We start from the raw sequence: 24282 nt of genomic DNA on the forward strand, positions 1-24282 counted from the left end.
ATGAGCGGGAGAAGGAAATGGCAAACCACTCCAGTATCTTTGCCAAGAAAACCCCAAATGGAGTAGTGAAGAGTCAGACACAATTGAAAACAATTGAACACCTGTTCTCTGCTGGCATAAATTTTTGTAATTTGGAACTATATCCCTGTTATACAGAATACCCTCACTGCCTGAAGGCCAGGTATGTTACATTTTCATCCCTCCACTAGCGTTCTTTGGCACCCTTAAGGGGAATTGGGGAATGTCTAGGTTTTCTGCAAATGGTTCTAGCCCCCAACAATGGTATTCCCCCAATTTAATGATGATCTTCTGTACCCTAGTTCCATTTCATCCATTTACCCACTTAACAGTCAAATTAGCTTTTTCAAAGGAATATATATTTGAAAATGTATAATCATAAATGTACAGACTTACTCCATGACATATAAGAAGCATAATCCTTTCCCCTTCCCCATACCACTTCAATCTCTGGGAATGGAAAGGGGATAAGGTACCTAGCTTAGGTCAGTTCCTATAGACCCCAGTTCCAGTTTCAAATTCCAAACCACCCTTGGGCTTGATTCTTAGGCTCCCTGGCTTCTTTGGGCTTTCCTTCTGGGATGATTGGCTGTAACATATTGCTTGGAACCACAGCTCCAACACTGGCATCTAGAATTGAGAAATACAAAAGATCAGAGCTTCTGCTGTCCCCCCCAGGGTGGGGGCCCAGGTCCATTGCTTGGATCTGGAGTAAGAGAATGAGCAGGGAAAGGAAATCTTTCACCTCTCACCAGTTCAGTTCATGGTGCCTGAAGTGTGGCTAAAATGTGTTCTTAACTCTCTGGATGTAGCAAGAAAGAGAACAACCATCTCAGTCTGGGCAGTTTTTAAAGATTCAGCCTTTCCAGTTATGCAGCCAATCAAAAGAGGCTACTCCCACCTATGTAGTAGGGGATTTAGGAAGTCTCTAGGTTAGAGGATCTGGGCATGGCAGGTGAGTCCCATTATACCATCTAAATATCAAACAAGGCATAGTCTTTGACCCAGCACTACTGTTAATAGGGATGGATTTCAGAGGTCAAGGACAGAGGAAAAAGACCTATACATATGAGAAGTGTAGCTAACACACTGGATGATAGTCATGCTATTAGAGAACCTGACTGAATGATCCAATAACTTTAAGGAGGAAATTGACCAACTTTGATAAGTAATGATAATTTGTTTAGAAACTGTGCTTTATAGAGCCCTTTCTCACACTCACCTTCTGCAGAAACACTTGCAACTTTCTGTCGGGGAGAATGTCATTGAAGATCCCAGCTGCTCTCCTATGCCTCAGCAAACCAGGGATAAATAAAAACTGGTGAGAAGATCAAATAACTGGCAAACAGCTGGCAGATGCTGAATTCTTGCCACACTGTGATGGCAAGTGTAATGTTGTGAAGAGCTACCATCCTCACTTTAGCAACGATTAATTGAGCTGAACAAGCCATATGGGATGGTGGTACCATGGTTGCATCTTGCCCATGCCTTGCTTTGGGGGCACAAGCTGACTTTCTGTTTTCAAGGACTTTATGAAATGGTCCTTAAGGGGTTGTGAAGCTGGGGTAAACCAGATGGGGTGCTCCCTTCACCTCTTTTCATAATTCTTGATTACACAACCAGTAAAATCTGTTACAAATGAACAAGGGCTGCTGCAAAGAGGAGAACATGTTGCTGAAGTATAACATGCAGACTATGAGGTATGTGGAAGTGGGGACCAGGACATTGTCAGGCAGTATGCCCAAGTTTTGTTTGAGACTTGGAGATTGGTATTTATATGCTGACTGTATGACTATGATTACCTCAGCGTTTAAAAAAAAAGAAACTTTTTTTTTGGAAGCAGAAGTTTCCCCAAGTCTTTAGTCAACTAGTCCTCATAGAAACTTACCCCATCCACCCACCCATCCATCCATCCATCCATCCATCCATCCATCTATAAGTATTTATTAAACACCTATTATATGCTAGGCACTGTTTTAGGTACTGGAGATACAAAGATTAAAAAAATAAAACTGTCTCTGTCTTCAAAATGCTTATATTCTTTTGGGGAAACAACATATGAATCAATAATTAGGCGATATGATATAGTAGAAAATGTTCAGGGTTTAGACTCAGAGGCTCATGACTCAGATTCTGCCTTTGCTACTTAATGTACATTTAATACTAATCAAGTACATGCTTGATCAAGTCATTTAACCTCTGTAGACCTCAGTTTATTGTTTATTTTTCAATGAGGGGATTGTGCTAGATAACCTCCAAAGTTTCTTCAATGGTCTGCTGGAGCCAGCTCTAGCCTAACCTACTGGAGAGGAGAGTGGATGGTTCAATATTCAGTGAGAGCATGTGTGCTTCAGAAATTGGCAAATGCTACAAGTCAGGACTCAACTTATTTTTTCGTTGATAGAGTGATCAGAGGTATCAAACTCCTGGTCTGGGGGTCCTAGCTGCCTGCAGACTTCCCAGAGTGCTCACATTAAAATATAATTAAGAAATGTTAAAAAAATAAATAAGGTTAGAATTTAATGAAGATAATGTTAATTTGTGGTTTTCTAAGTCAATATGCTTCATTTCTATTTGAATTAGACACTAGTGATCTTAGATTTAATGTATCAATAGAGAAAAATGTTAATGTGGATTAAATTTAAAAGTGTGTATAGTGCATTTTCTTTCAGAGAGTTAGTTGTTTAGCATTTATCAACTCACTCTTAGGTCCCTTTCATCTCTATATTGTTGTTCAGTCATTCAATCCTGTCTGATTCTTTGTGACCCCACAGACCATAGCATGCCAGGCTCTTCTATCCTTTATTATCTCTTGAAGTCTGTCCAGATTAATCAGTTAATGATGAATAACTTGTTTATTAGTTAGATTACTTGTTTCCATGATAATATTTACCCATTTCATTCTCTGCAGTTCCATTTTCCTTTTGCCTTCAATCTATCCTAACATCAGGGTCTTTTCCCATAGGTTTTGTCTTCTCATTATGTGGCCAAAATATTTAAGCTTCAGCTTCAGTTCTTGACTTTCCAGTGAATAGCCTGAATTAATTTCTTTAAGTATTCAATGATTTGATTTCCTTACTGTCAAAGGGACTCTCAAAAATCTTCTCTAGCATCACAATTTGAAAGCGTTGATTCTATAGCACTCAGTTTTCCTTGGTCTAACTCTCGCAGCCATACATTACTACTGGAAAAACAATAGCTTTGACTATATGGACATTTGTTGGCAAAGTAATATTTCTACTTTTTAGGATCATTTTCATATTTTTCATAGCTTTTCTTCCAAAGAGCAAGGGTCTTTTAATTTCATGACTGTATTCACCATCTGCAGTGATCCCGGACTCCAAGAATATAAAATCTAACACTGCTTCTATTTCTTCTTCTTTTATTTGCCAGGAAGTGATGAGACCAGTTGCTAGGACCTTAGGTTTTTTGATATTAAGCTTCAAGTCAGCTTTTACTCTCTCCTCTTTCACCCTCATCAAGGGACTTCTTAATTCCTCTTCCATTTCTGCCATCAGAGTGTTATCATCTGCATATGTGAGATTGTTGACATGTCATTTGGCAAACCTTAATTCTAGTTTTTGATTCATCCAGTGTGTCATTTTGCATGATATACTCTCTATATAAGTTAAATAAATAAGGTGACAATATACAGTCTTGTTGTACTTTTTTTCCACTCTTAAAACCGATAAGTTGTTCCATGTTTGTTTCTAACTGTTGCTCCTTGACTCACATACAAATTTTTCAGGAGACAAGTAAAATGATGTGGTACTCCCATCTCTTTGAAGACTCACCACATTTTGTTGTTATCCACACAATCAAAGGCTAATCACTGAAGCAATAGTAGATGTTTTTCTGGGACTTCATCGCTTTCTCCATAATCTAGCAAATGTTGGCAATTTGATCTTTAGTTCCTCTACCTCTTCAAAAACAACCTGTTCTAGTAATTCTTTTTTTTTTTTAAGCAATTGGGGTTAAGTAACTTGCTCAAGGTTACATGGCCAGTTATTTCTGGGTGTGGTGCTAAGTATCTGAGCCCGGATTTGATCCCCCGTCATCCCGACACTGGAGCCGGTGCTCTTACTTGCTGAGCCACCTGGCCGTCCCACTTCTAGTAATTCTTGATTCACATGATGCTGAAGCCTAGTTTCCAGAATCTTAAGCATAACCTTGCTGGTGTGTGAAATGAGTACAATTGTTCTGTAATTTGACCATTCTTTGGCACTGCCTTTCTTTAATACTGGGATGTAAACTGATCCTTTCCAATCCAGTGGCCACTGTTGAGTTCTCCAAATTTGCTGTCATACCAAATGCAGCACTTTGACAGTATCATCTTTTAGGGTTTCAAGTAGTTCAGTTGGAATTCCATCACCTCTACTAGCCTTATGTTAGGAGTGCTTTCTAAGGTCTATTTGACTTCATTCTTCAGGATATCTGACTCTAAATCAGTGACCATTGTGGTTATCAGTGATGTTAAGATATTTCTTGTTTGGTTCTTTTTATATATTTTTTTCACCTCAATCTCTTCTACTTCTGTTGAATCCCTACCATTTTTTGTCTTTTATTATGCCCATTTTTTCATGAAACTTTCCCTTGATATTTCTAATTTTCTTGAAGAGCTCTCTTCTCTCTCATTCTATTGTTTTCTTTCTTTTTCTACATTGCTCATTTAGGAAAACCTTTTTATCACTCCTTGCTATTCTTTGGAACTGTTCACTCAGTTAAGTATATCTTTCCTTTTCGCCTTTCCCTTTCCTTCTTTCCTCAGCTGTTTGTAAAGCCTCATCAGACAACTATTTTGCTTTCTTCCTCTTCTTTTTCTTTGGAATGATTTTTGTTGTTGCCTCCTATATTGTGACTGTCTGTCTATAGTTCTTCAGGTACCCTATCTACTATATCTAATCCCTTAAATCTATTAGTCACTTCCACTTTATATTTATAAGGGGTGTTATTTAGGTCATACCTATGTGGGATGATTATTTTTCCTACTTTCTTCAATTTAAGTATGAATTTTGCAATAAAAAGCTCATGATTTGATCCACAGTCAGCTCTAGCTCTTTATCTGACTGTATAGAGTTTCTCCAACTTTGGCTGCAAAGTATATAATCAATCGGATTTCTATATTGACCGTCTGGTGATATCCATGCATAGAGTTACCTTCTGGGTTGTTCCAAGGGCAAACTTGCCTGTTATTCCAATTATCTTTTGATATCCTACTTTAGCATTTCAATCCCCTATAATGAATGTGGCATCTTTTTTGGCATCTAATTTGGCATCTAATTTCTAGAAGATGTAGGTCTTCATGGAACTGATCAACTTTGGCCTCTTCAGCAACAGCTGTTGGAACATAGACTTGTATTACTATGATGTGTTGAATTTGAACAGATATCATTTGGTCATTTCATTTATCTCTAAATCTATGACAATGTAAGTATATAAAAGTAATTTTGGTGGGGAGAGAGAGACACTAGCAACTAGATGGATCAGGAAGGGCCACTTATAAGAGGCAGTACTTGAGTTGAGCTTTGAAGAAAACTGTTATGGAAATTTTTGATTTTCCTTTTATTATTTGGGACTCAGGGACATTTTTTCTGGCAATTTTTGGTTAACCAAAGTCTGTCTTTTTTTTTTTTTTTATAAGCAATCGGGGTTAAGTAACTTGCTCAAGATTACACAGCCAGTTATTATTTCTGGGTGTGGTGCTGAGTATCTGAGCCCGGATTTGATCCCCAGGTCACCCCGACACTGGAGCTGGTGCTCTTACTTGCTGAGCCACCTGGCCACCCCTAAGCAATTGGGGTTAAGTAACTTGCTCAAGGTTACATGGCCAGGTGTTTCTGGGTGGGTGCTAAGTGTCTGAGCCCAGATTTGATCCCAAGGTCATCCAGACACTGGGGCTGGTGCTCTTACTCGCTGTGCTACCTGGCTGCCCCCAAAGTCTGTCTTAATGTTAGACTTATCTGACTAAAACCTATCCTATGAGAGTCTTAAGCATTCCTTCTGTAAGAAGCTAGAGGAAAATTTTCAACTGTCTTTGACTCCTTGGTGACATATAAATCCTCTTCCTCAATCAGTCTATTTATGAATCCTCAAAATGTAGTTTAATCTGTAACCTTAGTTTATATATAGAGTTTGATCAGGTTTATTTCCTTAGGGGATGTATGAGATTATGATTTTTTTAAACTACGTTTACTTACCTTTTATGACACTGAAAGAAGTATGGGATTATGGATTTATCATTGCTTTACCTTTTGCAGCCTAAGAGGAATGTGTAAGATTGCAATATGTAAATGAATTATTTCTCTGTCACTCTGATGTAATTTTGTGTATAAGAAACCTTACTAGAATCCTAATGAAGGTTCAGGTTTTCTCCGAGGCCTGAATCTATGCTTGAACATAATAATATAATCTAGGTTTTTACTTAAAAAATTCTGTGATATCATAAATATATATTTGGCAGTAGTTACCCATCATGTGAACTCAGAGAGGAGATATCTCTCCCATAGAAAAACAAAGGATTCTAAGTTTTTAAAGTGAAGGATTGCACCTGGGATTCTCCATAAAATTCTTCACATCCACCCTGTTAGTCAACCATGAGAAAAGTGGAAAACATTCCAGTCCCACATTCTCATCATCCTCAAATTCAAAGATTTTTCAATTCAATTCAAATTCAATTTTCAATTCAATTTCAAAGATTCTAAACCATGGGCCTGGAAACAGAGGTAACAAATAGTACCATTCTAGAACCCCACAGAAGGAGGGACCATTCCTAATATGAATCAGAAATAGAACTGTTTCTTGTGCAAAGGAAAGGAATGCCTCTGGATGTGGATCTCTTGGATGTGGAAGACCAAAGAACCCCCTGCTATCTCCAGTCTTTTGGAGGCCTTGGTCAGTTACATGACATATTGTTTAATAAATCTCATTTGGACAGAGAAGTCTTAGATTTTTTTTTCCCACTCTTTAGCTGGTTTCCAAGTTAGCACATTAATCACTCATTTGGAGAGGCCTTTTTTTGCCAAATGTAGGAATTGAAATGGGTAGAAGAAAATAAAAAGAAAATAAAACTTCTTGAATGTACACAGAGATCATTCAAATTGCTGTAGTGAGTGGTCCTAATTGAAATGGTGAGTTTTTTGGGAAAGGCAATATATTCTGTTTTAGATAGACTGAGATTAGATGTCTCTGGGACATCTAGTTGAAAATATCTAATAGATCTCAGAAGATTTGGGACTGGATCTTAGAAAAGAGATAGGGCTGGGAATCATCTGCCTCCCCAAACAAACATCTTTTCTGCTGGTGCTCTGCTTTTCCTTACCAAGAAGAGTAATCTTTGAGACTTGTATCTTCAAAGACAAATCCTTCCCTCCAATCCCCAACCAGGAGTTAATTCATTTAGTTTTGGCATTCTGCCTTGGGACTGAGCTGTCCTGATGGGTGGATGAGAGAGCTAACCTAACCTACTTTATTTAGATGACCCAGATCATGCTTCATCTTCCATTTATCCACCAGGGCCCACTCAGCAGAGGTATTAGAACATAACCTTTTTTTTGGTGGGCAATTGGGGTTAAGTGACTTGCCCAAGGTCACACAGCTAGGTTTGTGTGTGTGTGTGTGTGTGTGTGTGTGTGTGTGTTGTGTCTGAGGCCGGATCCGAACCCAGGTCCTCCTGACTCCAGGGCCAGCATTCTATTCACTGTGCCACCTAACTGCCCAGAACATAACCTTCTTGAGGGCAGAGTCTGGCTAACTTTTGTATTTGCATATCCAGTGCCTAACATTATGGCTGCCACTTAATGGGTGTTGAATAAATGCTTTTTTTCATTCATTTATCCATCCATTTATCTCTATCTATTCATCTGCATAGAGATGATAATTCATCCTATGGGAGCTGATAAAATCAGAGAGAGAATGAGGAAAGAGAAGGGAAGTCCTTGGACAGTGCCTTGGGATAAACTTCCAGTTATGGGGATAATATAAATTCCCAAAAGTCCATTCCAAGTGATTACATTAAATTGCTGTATTCTAGGAGTAGCTGTGCTAAACATGGCTTAATCCATCTAACCTCTTTTTGAGAACGTATGTGTGGTATAGTGAAAATAATGTTGGCCAGGGGATTGATTTCCTAAAGTTTCCTTAGATTTCCTAAGCTCTAGTCCCTATTCTATCATTAATTTATATTATGAAACTTCTACGAGTTCTTTAACTTTGCCCTCTGTTTCTTTATTTGTAAAATGAAGCTATTTATTGAGATATCAGAAAATCTTAAAGTTGGAGTGTACCTCAGAGGTACCTCATTCAACTCAAATCTTCTCTACAATATCCTTAAGAAATGATCTTGAGGGGTGGCTAGGTGGTGCAGAGAATAAAGTACTGGCCCCGGAGTCAGGAGGACCTGGGTTTAGATCTGGCCTCAGACACTTAACACACACACAAAAAAGGCCTAGCTGTGTGACCTTGGGCAAGTCACTTAACCCCAATTGCCCTCCAAAAAAGCAAAAAAAAAAAAGCAGAAATGATCTTGAAGACTTCTAGGCAACTCATTATCTTCCAAGTCACTCTATTTAATTTTTGTATAATTCTAATGGATAGAGAGTTTTTCCCTTACACCAAGTTGAAACCTGTCACTCTGCAACTTCCACTCTTTGATCTTAGTTCTTTTAAAATTTTAATTAACTTTATATTTAAAAAATATAATTTTATTTTTTCAACCAAAATTTTATTTTCTCTCCTTTTCACCTTCTTTTCATTAAAAAATTGTAACAAATATGAATAATTAGCTAATAAAAATTCCTGTCATTAGACATGCTTGTTCAAAATATATGTCTCATTCTGTACCTTGAATCTATCATCTCTCTGTCAGGATATGGGGAGCTTACTTCATTATCTATTCTTCTGAATTGTGATTGGCTATTATGTTGATCAGAGTTTTTAAGTCTTTCAAAGTTATTTGTCTTTACAATGCTATTATCATCATGCAAATTGTTTTCCTGGTTCTACCCAATTCATTCTTCATCATTTCATACAAGTCTTCCCAGGTTTCTCTGAAATTATCCCTTTCATCATTTCTTACATTACTCCTAGTTCTGAACAGAATAAGATTAAACCTCTTTAATGTGATGATCTTCCAAGTATTTGAAGACAGCCCTAGAATTTCCCTTCTCTAGGCTAAAGATCCTTAACCAATTTTTACATAGCAAAATTTCCAATCTCCTCATTATCATTACTTTCTTCTGGATGTGAGGACTCTAATACTAACAGGGTGTCTAATACTAATACCTCATGATTTTAGGTTTGATGTTTGTATGAAATGAGGTACAGTCTAAGTCATTGAACAGTCAACATTAGGAGGTTTACTTTACCCTTAGAAAACAAGGGTATGGGACAAGGATTTAGTGATACTTAGTTTCTCTATGACTCCCCCAGTCTTCATATGGAAATGAATCTGGTCAGTTGGTCATGGTATGGTTACTCTTGTGGTATTTAGATATCTATCAAGTTGGAGGGCTACTATATTCATGTGAGGGGGACTTTTTATGCCCTTATGTGACCTGAAAGCTGTGTCAAGGGAGGCAGGGGCCAATCAGATTCTGGGGGCACTTTGTTGTCTTGTAGGACAAATCAATCTCTATTGTGGGGAAATAGAGGAATACTGGTCCTATCACATTCCACCCCTGTGGAGACAAAGTGCTAAGGCTGTTTTGGAAGAACTTCTACTATTTAAATGCATTCATTAAATAATCCCCCTGGCATAGGCAGAACTAAGGGGAAACATAAAAGAAGAAAAAAATGATAACCTCTTGCCCCCTTTTTTGTGAGTAAATACACACCCACCATAGTTATATAGCTACTTTTTTTACCTCCTTCATACTATTGGAAAACAAGGTGCCTCCCAATAATATCAACTGTTGGTCACTCAAACCCTTTCTGAGAAGGCATTAACTGAAGTATCCCAGAGGAAAAGAAGGCTCTCCAAGATGTAAGACTCTCTGAAGGAGGAAGGACCCTGAAGCCAATTCAACCCTGGACTGAGGAATAGGAAAGGGCCAGAGACGGTCAGTTGGAACTTTGTCCTAAAACAGTCCATTCCTAACAGGTAAGTCTTTTTGGGGACAGGAGCCTCAAAATCACTGAACCTTTCCCTCTTCTAAGGTGGTTTGTCACAGACATGGCTCCCACAGACATGGGAAGTTGTTCACCTAACTTGGGAGTGAGGTGCATAATAATGCTGGTATTGATTATCAGGGACAAACCTCTTGCTTTGAGATGGGAGAATACCATTTTGCCAGTTGGCGACAGCTTGGGGGCCACTTGGGTTATTTGGGTACTTGACTGGACACAATGAACCCAGTTGGGAAGGTAGTTCTGTCTGCCTTGTCTTTAGTTAGAGGGATCATAGCTCACCATGGCATCATTGACCCAGTGTTCATTGGCGTGGTGACACCATGTTGGCAATGGACTTGTTCCCAAACCTCTGCTGTTGTATTATCTTGATTAGCTTCTGATGTTTCTGATGGGTGCTGACATCCCTAACAAACAACTGTATGCATTGGGAGGCAATGACAAACTTCTTCCATTAATCCTTGCCTCAAAGAGGAGAGTCTTTGATTTTCTAGTCCTGTGATCTCCAGGTCTCAGACCACTTGGTTCTGACCCATGGCCACTACCAAGGAATAATATAGATGAGGATATTCTCTTTCCCATTACTCAAAGCTCTCTCACATGCCAGTCATGTGTTCTGGAGCTCATGCGGCTTTGCCAGGATCCCCAATAAGTTCTAGAGACTGCCCCTAACCACGAGGAAAATTATGTTTATTATACATGTTTATGTAGAGGGATTCAAGAATTTTGTTTCTATATTTACTTTACTTTCTTAAACATGATGTTCCGGAGAGGCTATTGATGCTTTTCTCACATGGTATTTTCACCACATAGGTTTTGTTCTGTCTGAAGCAAGAGAAAGACAAAAATGCCTTTATCTACTGTTTTAGTCTAAAGTCATTTGGAATGATAATTGTTATAGTGTGTAATCTACAATTCACTTCATTCTCTTGAACTGAGCTAAGCTTCCTGTTCTTTGCATACCTTCTGATTTCTATTTAGGGAATTAAAGGGTTCTTAAAAAGACCAGAAACCTTGAGTCCTTTGGATATTTTTACATATACTGGTATCTCATTGGACATGGAGGCCATTTAGGTCACTGGATATCTTTTTACAGAAGCTATTGTTTAGTCATGCCTCCCATATCCTGTACTTGTACAACTGATTTTTTGAATATGAGTATAAGACTTTACATCTATCCCTACTATATATTCATCTTAACAAGAGTCAGTGTGTTCTCATTTGTTGTCATCATTTTGAATCTTGATTTTGTCATCCAGTATGCTTGTTATTCCTCTCAATTTTGTGTCATCTGCTACTGACAAACATACTATACTTTCTCTAATGTCATTGACAAAAATATTGCCCAGAACAGGGATAGACCCAAAGGCCTGTGGCTCTCTACTAAACTGTTGTTGTTGTTATTCAGTCATTTCAGTCGTGTCTGACTCTTCATGACCCTATTTAGGTTTTTTTTTTGCCAAATATACTAGAGTTGTTTGCCATTTCTTTCTCCAGCTCATTTTACAATTGAGGAAACTGAGGTAAACAGGGTTAAGTGACTTACCCAGGGTCACAGCTAGTAAGTGTCTGAGGCAGGATTTGAACTTAGGTCTTCCTGACTCCAAGCCTGGTACTCTATCCACTATTTTTTCTAATCTCCCTACTAGAAACCTCTTGCCAAGATGACATCTTCAATACTTTAATGAATCTGTGATGTCAGTGACAGGGGTATTCTCTCTGCCAGCACAGATCACAACCTATCCCTGCCTTCTCATCTTAGGTGATTCACATCTGTATTTCTTCAATAGACCTGCTCTCCCTCCCCCTCCCCACCAAAATTCAGCTGACATAGTAAGATGTGTGGTTTTTTTTAATTTGAATATACCAGTGGAATACTTATCCACTCCACTCCATTTATTATCTCTGGCTCCTGTCACATGACTAAACCACATCCTTCTCTAATCATGCATTCCAGTCAGTCAATGTCCAACTTGTTATTGATTTATTAATAACTACTCTTTGGGACTATCCTACTTATAGCATTTTAAAAATAAAGGAGTTTTCCTATAATTTTGTAGAAGGGAGAATTGCAAAGGGAAGATGCTTTAAGATGCAGAGCAGGAATCTAAATTGCTTACTGAGTATGAGATCCATCATTCCATTAATGTGGGCCAGCAGTCGCAGGCTCTTCTGTCTCTGTTAGGAAGCCTCCTATCAGTGGACATGTGACTGCGCAAGACAAGAACAAGTTTGCTGATGAAGTTGACCCCAAGGACAAATCTCTGGAGTATGGGACTCTTTGGTTGATGACTGCTGGCATTTGGCCTGAGAACAGTGAAATTCTGAGGAGTGATGGACCTAGAGATCTAGGGCATCTAGGCTGCTCACTTCACTCTCACCACCCCGACAATGGAGACCCGTAACTCCTGAACATCACGTACAGACCATGCTGAAGAAGAAGCCAAACAAATCACTTTAGTATTTTATTGTTATTACTGTTATAATTTCACATTTAGAAGACTTAGTTGCATAAAGTGACCTTTATATGAGTAAATAATCATCAGAAGTAGTAACACACAGGTGGGCGACATATTAGTATGAAAAATATAACAGGAACGCAGTGAAATTCCCTGTATTGGAGTGAAACATGGGACAGAAACACAGAATCTCAAGTATCATATGTACAAATGAGTATAGCTTTCATCCTATGTACAGATTTTTATTTGTAGAGAATAAAAGAATGCAGTGGTTTTGACACAGATTATCTTCCAGTGAATAATGATCAATGCTTACATGTAGGCAAGGAACATAAATTAGGGACGGCATCAAAATAATTTTATCAATTGACTGATGACAAAAACTTCACTTGAGGGGGAAAGACATTAAAATATATTTTTTTAAAAAAGCAAAGAAATAAAACATATGAAGACATCTATTTGTAAAAAGGACCTTTATAAAAATGGCAACTTGTAATTCCTAAGGTACCCAAAACTAGCCAATCAACAAGATAGTTTCATTAGTTTTAGGCCAATGAATCTGAGCAGTGTGATACAGAGGCTAGAGGGCCAAAGTCAGGAAGACCTGCATTCAAGTCACGAAGGTGACCATGGTCAAGTCAGTCAACCTCTGTCTTCAGGCAAATCTCTAAGACCACAAGTTATGGTTATGGTATGCATTACTGGAGGGTGTTTTCATGACAAGACTTTCCCCATATCCATAAAATAACAGGTCCAGATCAGACCTCCTTTCTACATCTGAGTCATTGTTTGAATGCATACCTTCTTTTTTTAAATATTTTTTTCCCAATTAATAAGTATTTCTTCTTGGAGAACCAGCTAGCTTTCAGGAAAATCTGTGAAACAGAAAGGTATTTTTTGCTTCCTTTTTGTCTGGTCACTATTTGAGGGGGTGGCTGCTTTAAGAAACAAGGTAGTTTGATCCTGAAGATTTTATGTCTAGTGGCAGAAGCAATAATCAACCTTAACTTTTTGGACACATATTGGGCTTGTATACAGGGTCCAACTGGGAGATAGATACTGATAGTTGAAGGGTTTGCCTGCTCAAGATAGGGTTGTTCTTCATACTCTAAGATGATTCTCAGCAAAAGGAAATGGTTGGTTAAAATTTTCTTTATCTACCTCTTCTCACCTTTTGAATTAACCCAACTCTTCAATTAATGTAAACATTTAAACAGGAAGTAACAGTTTAGCCATATTTACCTCTGGTTGTAACCCAGAAATGAAGGGATTTCCACCCTAAGTTGTGGTAGACAACTCTGGAAAATGAGGCCAATTTATATAGGGATTTTTACTAAAGAATCATATCAAAAAGATGTAATGAGGTAGGTTTCTATTGGCCTCAGAGGACAGAACCAGGAATAATGGGGTGGAAATTGAAAAAAATGCAAATTTAGGCTCCATGTCAAGAAAAAAACTTCCTAACAATTCACACTGTCCCAAAGTAGAAGAGGCTGCCTAGATAGATGGTGAATGTGCTCTCTTGGGAGGTTTTAAAGAGGAGGTTGCATGATCATTTATTGGATATGTTATAGAGTGGGCATTCTTTTTGCATATTCATTGGACTAGAATAGACTACAGTTGAAATCCCTTCCAATTCAAATTCTGTGATTAGCACAAAATGTCTTTTGTTTTGTTGGGAAAATATAGGTGCATATGAATCTGTGGTGGGGGAGGGTATGTGGGAGGATGGTTCAAACTTTAATACTATTATCACTTGTAATCAATTATGTTCATTGCTATGACCCTATTATACACTGGGCCAGATACTGTAGTATTAAGGGGGAAAGTCAGTAGTATATTTTCTTAGAAATCTGCTTTTAATCGGGTACCCATAAACAAGATCCATAAATAGTAACTAATATTTATGTAGCATTTTTAGAGATTTGCAAAAATATGTAAATATAATATTATTTGATCCTCACAGCAACCTTGTGAGATTGATGCTATTATCCCCATTTCAAAGTTGAGAAACTGAGGCTGAGAGAATTTAAATGTTTGCTGTGGGTCACTCAGCTTGTAAATATCTGAGGCAGGATTCAAACTCAGGTCTTCCTGCTTCTAAATCCTACCCTTGGACCCACTATTCCACCCAGACAATGATTAACTAATCTTACACACCAAGAGACAGTGATATATCACAAATTACTATTTGCCATTTTAAATAAAGGAACTTTTTAGGCTTAAACTACATTAATATATGGACATATTTGCTTATTACTTTAAATTTCCTTGGCAAAAGTCCCATCTGATGCCTCATCCTAGCATGGAGGTGAACCCTGGGTTCTTGTAGACCATGCCAGTGGAACATAAGACTTGACAGTTTCTATACCAAACTGGAAAGTCTTCGAGTATGGGCTGGGTGATGGATCCTGTTTCTGTAGTTGGAGGACCAGTTTAGTTAAGATTGGAGAGGTTCATTGCCAAAGCACTGGTTACCAGGTAACAACAACAATAACAAAAACAATAACAACTATTATTATTTTGGCCACAGTAGCTCAGAAAGAACATTTCTAAGGCATAGAGGGGGGTATGGTCTATACCAATGGAGAGAAAACTCCTACTGATGTGGTCATAGATCTTTTGATATTTTGATATATGTTTGCTAATTTATTAATTCCTCTACTCATACTCTTATCCTTTGCTTGAAATGTTGTGGGTTAAATTGCATTTTTTTAATTGAAAAATTTAAAATGCACCAAGAGAGTGCCATTTAAAGTAACTGGGCAATGGTTTCTTTCAGAAAAATTAAAAATAGTTTGGTAAAGTGAAAAATCATTTTTTATTTTTCTGTTTTTTAAGTTGATTTTCATATAGAGTTCTCTGAAAGTGGGACATGTTTGAATTCCATTGGTAGGAAGTAGGATTGACCTTACACAACAGTTGAAAGTATTAAGAAGAAAACCCCAGAAAAGACACATCTTAGTTTACAATGATTACTATGAGACAAGTGACTAATGGATTATTTAGTTGAATACCTACATTCAAAACACCTGAATATTTGAATTATTGTTATTTTATGGCTTTAATTAAGACAGCTACGTCTCATGGAGTAATATAAAGTTCAATATTACAAATAATTAAAAAACCTCAAAGGCATTTATATTCCTCTGATTTCATCTAATAATGGAAAAAATTTAAGATTTGTCCAAATTATATGGAATGGGATTGCCTACCCCAAACCCATACAGCAATATCTATGTGTATACATTTTAATATCTATAGAATTAGAGTTTTGGGAGATTTGATCTTCCTCCCCTCCCATTCTCTTTTCATTACATCATTAAAAGTAAAGTATCTTGCTTTACACTTATGGATAGTTTTTATTGAAATGTCAATGCAAAATCTTGTCACAAAAGTGTAATTAAAAAAATAATAATATGTCAGAATGCAAGAACCACTTGCTGATCCTCTGTTGACCCAAGAGTCATTTTTTGTTCTCTTTTCCCCATCCTCATCAACCAGTTTTTAATTCATACCAGACCTACCCCAAGAGTGGCATCCTGCAAATGCTGAAATTAATGCCCTGAAATAATAGTGATGGATTAGATGACTTCTGAGTTTACTAATGCCTGATTTTGAGTTGAACTTATGAAAACAACAGCTTATATTGAAAAAGTGACAATATTGAATGCAAGTAGTCTTCCTTATTTTCTTGCTTGTTGTTGAAATGGTACAGCTGAACATCCCCCTGAATCATCTCGTGGTATCCCAGAATGGTTCCAATCTTCCTTCAGTGCATTCTAGGAACTCAACAAATATTAATTGAATGAATGGAAATTCCTGTTATTTTGGCTACCCTTGGGCTTTGCTACCATACTACTCTCAGAGTTAATGCCATGGAACCAGCAAAAAAAATCAACAAATGTTTACTGAGTACTTCCTATATTTGGCATATAACAAGGTTTTAATGATATTTTCCCAACTGAACTATATGAAGTCCAACCTGCCCCATCTTATTTTGAATTTTGTTTTAGAGAGGTTCCACATCAATCCAATTCAATCACTTCAATTCAATTCCACAGATATTTATTCAGTTCTATGAGCAAGGTCCCAGTGCGCTGGGCACTATAACAGTAATAATAGGAATCAAGTGTAATTTTCCTGAAACAATGGGTCAGTACTGAAGCATGGCAAATTTTGAAAAGTCTTGAGGAAAACCATAAAATGATCAAGGGATTGAAAAAAAAGAAAATGGCCCAGACAGAGCCAGGACTATTTAGGTAAAGTAGACAACTAATGTGCAATGAGAGTCATCTTAAAATATTTGAACTGAAACATTATTTTTCAATCTCCCTCCCCACCATTCTACTCTCTAATGCTTAAAAGGCATTTATTTTGTGATAAGTCAAGTTGAATGCTCAATAGAGAAAGCTCACATAGTAGGGGAGTGGTGGTATGTAATTTTCAAGTCTTATATAGGGTACATAATTTCTTTATCCCAGATCTAGACTCAGGAATAAAGGCTAAAGAAACTGGGATGATTAAACATGGAGGAAGGGAGATTGAAGAGTGATTTAATTTTGAACTTTAATAAAATTCACTTGGGACAATTATAGAAAACCGTCTCACTATTCTTCATCACTTCTCTAGGTAAAATATGGACAAACAGACTTGGGCTGCAGCATGAAGGATTTAGCTTGGGTTTAAGGGCAATTTTTTTGGTCCCAGAATTTGGGAACAGCTGTAGAATTTTCTTGTTGGTAGTCTTTTTGAAAAAGGGTATGTCTAGCTTATCTTGGCTTGATTTTGGAGCTTGCCCTGAAATAATAGTGATAGACTAGATGACTTCTGAGGTTACTACTATTTGACCTTTGAGTTGAGCCTATGAAAACAATAGGTTATATCAAAACAGAATACAAATAGCAAGAATGATATGCCAAACCTTGAGCAGGTTGATTTCTCCTATTCCATGCATGGTTGGCCCTCCTGGGTATTTGCTGGAGAAATTCATGCACACAGGGCATGCAGACTAAATGAAATACCAACTGCTCCCAATGTTAAGTGAATATATTTTGTTCAACACATTCATCATTTCCTTTGTGATTTCTGAAAAATAGTATCTTATGCATAAGTCAAAGCTCCCTTTGGCTTAGTTATGAGAAGAGCTGGACCTTCAGTTTCCTTAGTTGCTCATAGTCCAGGAATAGGCTTAGAGCATAGAAATTAAAATTCTATCCCTTTATGAAGACTTATAATCCATCATGGCAAGTTCTTTGTATTCCCTAAAACTGTTCAGATTTTCTAATTAATCGATCTATTAGTCTAATCCTCTTTCTACTTTTGTTAATGAGCAGTTGCTTTGATAAGAGTAGCCCAGATAGCAAGACATACACCTGATGGCTCAGTATTGTTCTCTATGAAAATAGTTCCCTACTCAATTGCTATGACAACACATTTTGTCTCTAAAGTAGCAATATATACCACCCAAACCCCCCAACTCCAATGGAATAACCTTTGAAGAAGTTCAGCTTGAAGTAAGGAGTAGCTATAAAACTGGATGTTTATAGAATTGAGGCTAATCATTGTACCATTATTCTCCTTATAATGAATAATGTGGTCATTCAATTCAATACTGAATACAGGACTTGATGGAGACGGCATAAATATACATGCTTGTCTGTAAAAATATAGGCATGCCTAACTGTACTCCTCTGAAATTTTTTGATGATTGATGGTCCTGTTCTATACAGTTACAATTGACATCAGTCATAGTGAAATAAAAATGTGAAAGTGTAGAGAGTATTTTGTCTGTTAGTTGTATTTTACAGCATCTATGCAGGCTGTAGGGTCAATGGGAACATACAAAGATTCACAGGCAGACAGATGCATATACTGATGGACAGGAAGACCAAGGGGGATAGATTCGTGGCTCTTATTTTTTCTCTCTAAGCAGATAGCTGCCACCTTGTTACATTTCTTACTCCAGACTCCATTTCAATTTTGATACAGGTCTTCTTTCCCCATCCAACTCTTTTCAACACTTAGAAGATGGGGCGTAAAGCAAGCAAATACATGAGAGTTCTCTGCTGAATGAGAGAGCAAAGTCAAGGCTCTGAGACATCACTCTAGTAAGCTCTTTTGTAGAAATGGGGCTAAGCTAAAGGAAGAATATGTGGGAAAAGGGAACAAACAAGGGGAATAAGAGATAGGAGGTTGCCTGGGCTAGGAGACTTGATAATACAATGGAAAGAGTCTTGGCTGGTGGTTCAAGTATCACCTCTATCTACTGCTTCTTACCTCTGTGACCTTTTTAGTGAGTCACTTCATGTCCCTGGGCCTCAGTTTCCTTATGTGAAAAATGAAGGGATTAAACTAATTGGTTTCCAAGGTCCCTTCTACTTCTTATTAGCTATGTGACCATGGGCATGCCACTTAACCTCTGTCTGGTTCAGTTTCTTCATCTATAAAATGGTGACAATAGCACCTACTTTTCAGGATTGTTGAGAGGATTAAATGAGATAATATTTATAAAGTACTTTACAAGCAAAATGCTGCTTAAATTCCAGCTAATGTTATTTTTCCTTTAACCTTTGGAAGAAAGCTGCCATTCATAGAAGAATTAATCAATAATCTAAATAATGATTTTCCCAATAGATCCAAAAAATAGCAACTGTGAGGGATTGGATATTCCAAGGGGGTAAAAACCATCAAACAATCCACTAATGCATTTAATACTTCCTGAACTGTGTAGATAGAGATAATCAAAGCCACCAATGAGGCCCAACAGAATGGGGTGAAAGAACAGGAAGAGAATGCTTGTGTATAGTTGTATGGCATACAGAAAGAGTGCATATTTATCTATGAACCCCAAAATATATGGACACAGTACGGCATAGTGGGTAGAAGGTCAGGAAGGGGTCAGGATGTTGAGTTCAAGATGTCTCTGGAACACATACTAGCTTTGTGACCATAGGGAAGTAACTTAACATCTAAGTGCCCCAGATAAGTCTCTAAGACTCTAAATTACAAGCAAGTTGTTGACCCAAATTAGTGGAGGGTGTTTCCACATGGGGAGTTTCACTGATTAAGTCATATGTCTGAATAATCATCCTTTCTTCTTCATGCCTGCCCCCCTTCCCATTTAGCTATAAATGATTTATTTTGGGAGTTCACATGTGTGTGCCTGTTTCTTTTTAAAGCAATTGGGATTAAGTAACTTGCTCAATGTTACATATTTCTGGGTTATTTCTGGGTGTGGTGCTAAGTATCCGAGCCCAGATTTGATCTCCAGGTCATCCTGACACTGGAGCCGGTGCTCTTACTCACTGTGCTACCTGGCCGCCCCATGTGTGCCTGTTTTAGTACAGATGTGTAATTTTATAGGATCATAGATTTAAAGCTATAAGGGTCTCTATGGACCCTAAAGTCCAATTCCTTAATTATACAAATGAGAAAAATGAGACTGAGGAAAGCTAAGGGCATTGCTCTGGGTCACACAGCTTGGAAGTGTCTGAGAGTAGATTCAAACTTAGGTCTTCCTCAGTTCTCTTTCCATTAGGCCACCTGGATGCCTTATTGGTGTGGAAATTCCCAGCTCTTGATCAATGTAGGGTTTGCAACTTAGGGTCATAGAGAATTGCCAAGAGAATTGAGAGATTATGTGATTTTTCCCATGGTCACAGAACCAGCATATATTCCAGGAAGGAAGTGAGTCTAGGTTTCACTGACTTTGATGCTGGTTCTCTGTTTACTTCAGTTTGCTATCCCATTAGATGGAAAGTATTTCTGGGAATTGTGACCCTGAGTCTGTAGAGAATGTATCCCTCTCAACCTGGAATATATGAAGTCCTTGGTGGAGTTGAAGTCCCTGTCTTTTTAAACCATATGCTATGTTTTAGTATCACACACCTTGTAAAGGCATTCATACGAAGGAAGGTGAGGATGTCAGGCATTTGAAAGTTAGCTAATGTGGAGGGCCTTGTCTACTAGTCTGTGGTTTTTACTTGATTCCTTATCTTTGTAGTAGGAATCTCTATTTAGGAGTGTGATTGTGTGCATGTGTGTGTGTGTGTGTGTGTGTAATAGTTTTGTTAAGAGCCGTCTGTCAACAAGGGTTTGGATACTCTTAAGTTACTATGGAGTACCGATTGATTTGGTATTGGTGGCCCTCCTCTCCTCTCTCTTATCAGCAGGCCTTGTATACTCTCTCTTTCTGTGATCATGCACATGCATTTCCATACCTGTTGATATTAAAATAATTGATGATACCAGTGACATGACACAATGAAGGCCAATGGATATGCGATTCCCCAGTTGTGTGACACGACATATATCACATTATATATATCAACAGAGAGGCCCAGTGGGATGAATAAAGAATATTGGGGCATCCTGAATTCAGATTTTTTATTTCTTTTGTTGCAATTACAATTCTGGAGAAATTAAACACTTGCTTTTCTTGTTTGCCAATTGTCTTTTTTTTGGGGGGGGGTGGGGTGGAGGGAAGAGGGTCAGCTTTCCTCTCTGCTCCTATATAGAGATGCTGAATCACACAAGGAATAAATTAGAGATGGAAAGTACTAAATGAAATATGATGGATAGCCCGTATGACATTGAGAAAATTCATGTGACAAGAGCCTCATCGCAACCAGCTCTGAAAACAGCATGGAAAAACTGTCATGTGTAGGCCTTAGCAATCTATTTCCCTTACAAGAAGGGTACATGCCAGAAGTATACCTGAAGGCTGCTCTGATGGTGGAAAAACAGGTGACATGCATGACCTTTAACCAAATACTGATCTGAAATTTGGCCCAGAACAGAGTAACTCAGAGGTCAGAAAGAAACCTCACTGTAGAATGCTAAGCCTCAACACTATTTTCTCAAGCATCTCTGCATAGTCTAGCCCTAACCTGCATTTATCTCCTGACACTACATGTCTATGATAGGGCTAATGACTTTTCTGGGCACTAAGGTCATTTATCATCACACTGAAAGGGTTTTAAAAAGCATTATGTGCCCAAAGAGTTCTCTCAGGATGGCAATCCATTCCATAAAGCTAAACGTTTTCAAGCTAGGCAGGGACTCATGTTACTGGAAAAGTGTTACAGATAACAATCACAGCTCAAATATCTTTTTTTCCCTTTCATGATGATAATGATGGCAAGAGCATTAGAATGACAGGGGTATAGTTTATATAGTCTTGCTGTTTTAGGAATAAAGCTAATTGATTTAGCAGTCATATAGTCTACTTACATGCTGGAGTGATAGGAGGAGAACCTTCTTTTTCATTCCCCTCTCCAAAATATCAGTTTGGGTCTTACAGCTAAGTAGCCTGAGGAACCTCATGGGTTCCAGGATGTCTCTGCACATGCAGACGGCTATTCTGGCTTCTCAGACCAGTTTGTAGGAGCACTTGGGGGCACCTACAGGGTGGCACAGTCTTTATGAAATACAACACTGGTCCTCTCCTCTAAGCTATTCTAACAGTTTTTAAAACCTTTTCCATTTCAAGAGTCTGTACAAGCCTAACTTGGATGTTGGTTCTAGGGAAGAATGTGACTCAAGGCAATCCTTCCCTTTCCCAACCCTAATTCCACTAGATGACACTTTCCAATAAGGCCAGACTGAAAGTTGGTACCCCTCCTCAAATAGGTACTAAACAGATACTAGCACTATCCCTGAAATGATACATATTTATATGTGTATATATATTTCTTCTTTCTTCATGTGTGTATAAGCATATATTAATATATGTATGGAAAGAGGTGCAATACATAGAAACTGGTGGTTTTTATATGTATATATGTATACATATAGCTGTCTTTCTAACTCATGTTACAGCATTATGTACCTCCGACCAGCGAGGAGTACCTGTCAGTGGCGAGTAGAGAAAAGCCACAAAATGAATGCCCTTGTCTCTTCTGTGTGGCTGTGACAGTCAGTGACAGAGGCAGCAGCACATGAAGTGAACTTGGAATCCATCCCTCCTTAAGTAAAGGAGATAAGCTTTACAAAAATATAGGGCTATGTGCTAGCTGCCTCTTCTTCAGGGGGTGTGGAGGACCCGGGCTGAGAGAGGATAGGGATTGGGGACCATCCATTGCTGTCTCAAATATTTATTTAAGAAATGGCTTTTCCAGCTATATGGAGATGGGGCACATGATAATTCTGTCCTCCAGGAGGACACTGACCACCAGGAATCCAAAGTACAGGCCAAACATGGTAAATCCCAGGATTTTGTTCATCCTCCATTTGCAGAGAGCGATGGAGATGATGACGAAGAGTAGCATGATGAAGAGGAGGACGATGGCACAGAAGAGACCATTGCTGCTGACTGTTACTGGTCTGAATCTGTGAATAGCAGAATATAAGAGCCAGGGCAGTGGGAGTCTGTGAGGAAACAGAAGCAGAGACAAGAAGGTAGGGACGGAGAGAGGCAAATATGCTGATCAAATATGTTCTAAATGACACTTAAAGAAATGAAGACTGTCATAAGCTCATTGGAAGGGGATGTCCTTTTTGGTTTACTATGCTAGAGCTGAGTTGGATGTGAGGGAAGGAAATGGCTATGTTTCTTTTTGATTGGAGGACAATTTTTTGCGGGGGGAGGCCCCCAAGGGGGGAAAAACCCTATAGATGAGCAATGCATTTATTCTCCATCACAGCATGAAGTGATTTATGAATATCATTTGAACTTAGAAATAGTTTCTAAATTTAATTTTGATATGATTGTAGAAATGTAAAGAGATGATGTTACAATGAACAATGCTTTATGAATACTTACTTCCAAGTCTGTGACTGGAGTAGTGCTTGGAAGAGATGGAAACTTGGTTAAGAAAACATTGGACCAGTCCTGTCCTCATAGAAGCTATTTGAGGCAGGGAGGGAAGCCAGTGAGGGAAGCCAGTGAGAAGTAGATTTCTCATCCTGACAGGAGGCTGAGGCAACATTGCAGTCCAAGCAGACAAACTGAGCACCATCAACATGGAAGGAGTTGAGGAGTGAGTGATGGGTGAAAGGAGAAAATGTTGGAGAGGCATTAGAGTTCTGGGCTTGACCTTAGGAAACCTGGTTTTAAGTCTTAGCTCCAGTGTTTATTAGCTTATAATCATGGGCAAATCACTTACCTCAGTGCCCTTGTCTGTGAAAAAGAGAGATACTGATACTTGCACTAACTACTTCACACCTTCTAGAGCAGGGGTGGGAAATCTACCATCTTGAGGTCACATGTGGCCTTGAGACCATGGGTTCCCTACTTATTCTAGATCTTAATGCATTATATGAATGACATTATTATTATTAGTTAAGAAATATACTTTCTTCAAAGTAGCATCTTTCATCCATTCATTATACATCCAAATATTAATTAAACTCCTACCATACATTAATCAAACTGCTTCAAGCACTGAAAGGGTATACAAAGATTGAAACAATGGTCACCATCCATCATCTGATCATCATCTGAAGACCTGAGTTCAAATCCACCCTCCCTGGGGAAGTCACTTAACCTCTGATTGTCTGACAAAATGAATTTACTAGAGGAGGAAATGGCAAAACACTCCAGCATCTTTTCCAAGAAAACCCCAAATGGGGTCACTAGGGGATGGACTGACTGAAATGACTGAACAGTGTCAGCTGATAGCTGCTGTAAAAATAAGAAAAAATTATTCTACTGATGGAAATTAATAGAAGTTTAACAGTG

At 38.2% G+C, this 24282-nt stretch overlaps 1 protein-coding gene across 3 annotated transcripts in view; it reads right to left on the bottom strand.

Annotated features, from left to right (window-relative positions):
- Nucleotides 1-12572: 12572 nt before the first annotated feature.
- The window catches only part of SLC24A2 (solute carrier family 24 member 2), a 330161-nt gene continuing 318451 nt past the window's right edge, over nucleotides 12573-24282 (bottom strand). For all 3 annotated transcript variants that reach the window (XM_069088075.1, XM_069088076.1, XM_069088074.1), the window contains one exon: nucleotides 12573-22970. In XM_069088075.1, coding sequence (XP_068944176.1) covers nucleotides 22721-22970 — 250 coding nt within the window. In that variant the 3' untranslated portion in view covers nucleotides 12573-22720. The remainder of the gene's footprint in view (nucleotides 22971-24282) is intronic.

The sequence above is a fragment of the Petaurus breviceps genome, unplaced genomic scaffold (assembly GCF_028583685.1).
Source record: "Petaurus breviceps papuanus isolate PSGF00001 unplaced genomic scaffold, PetGlider_PUasm1.0 184, whole genome shotgun sequence".
Taxonomy (NCBI): domain Eukaryota; kingdom Metazoa; phylum Chordata; class Mammalia; order Diprotodontia; family Petauridae; genus Petaurus; species Petaurus breviceps.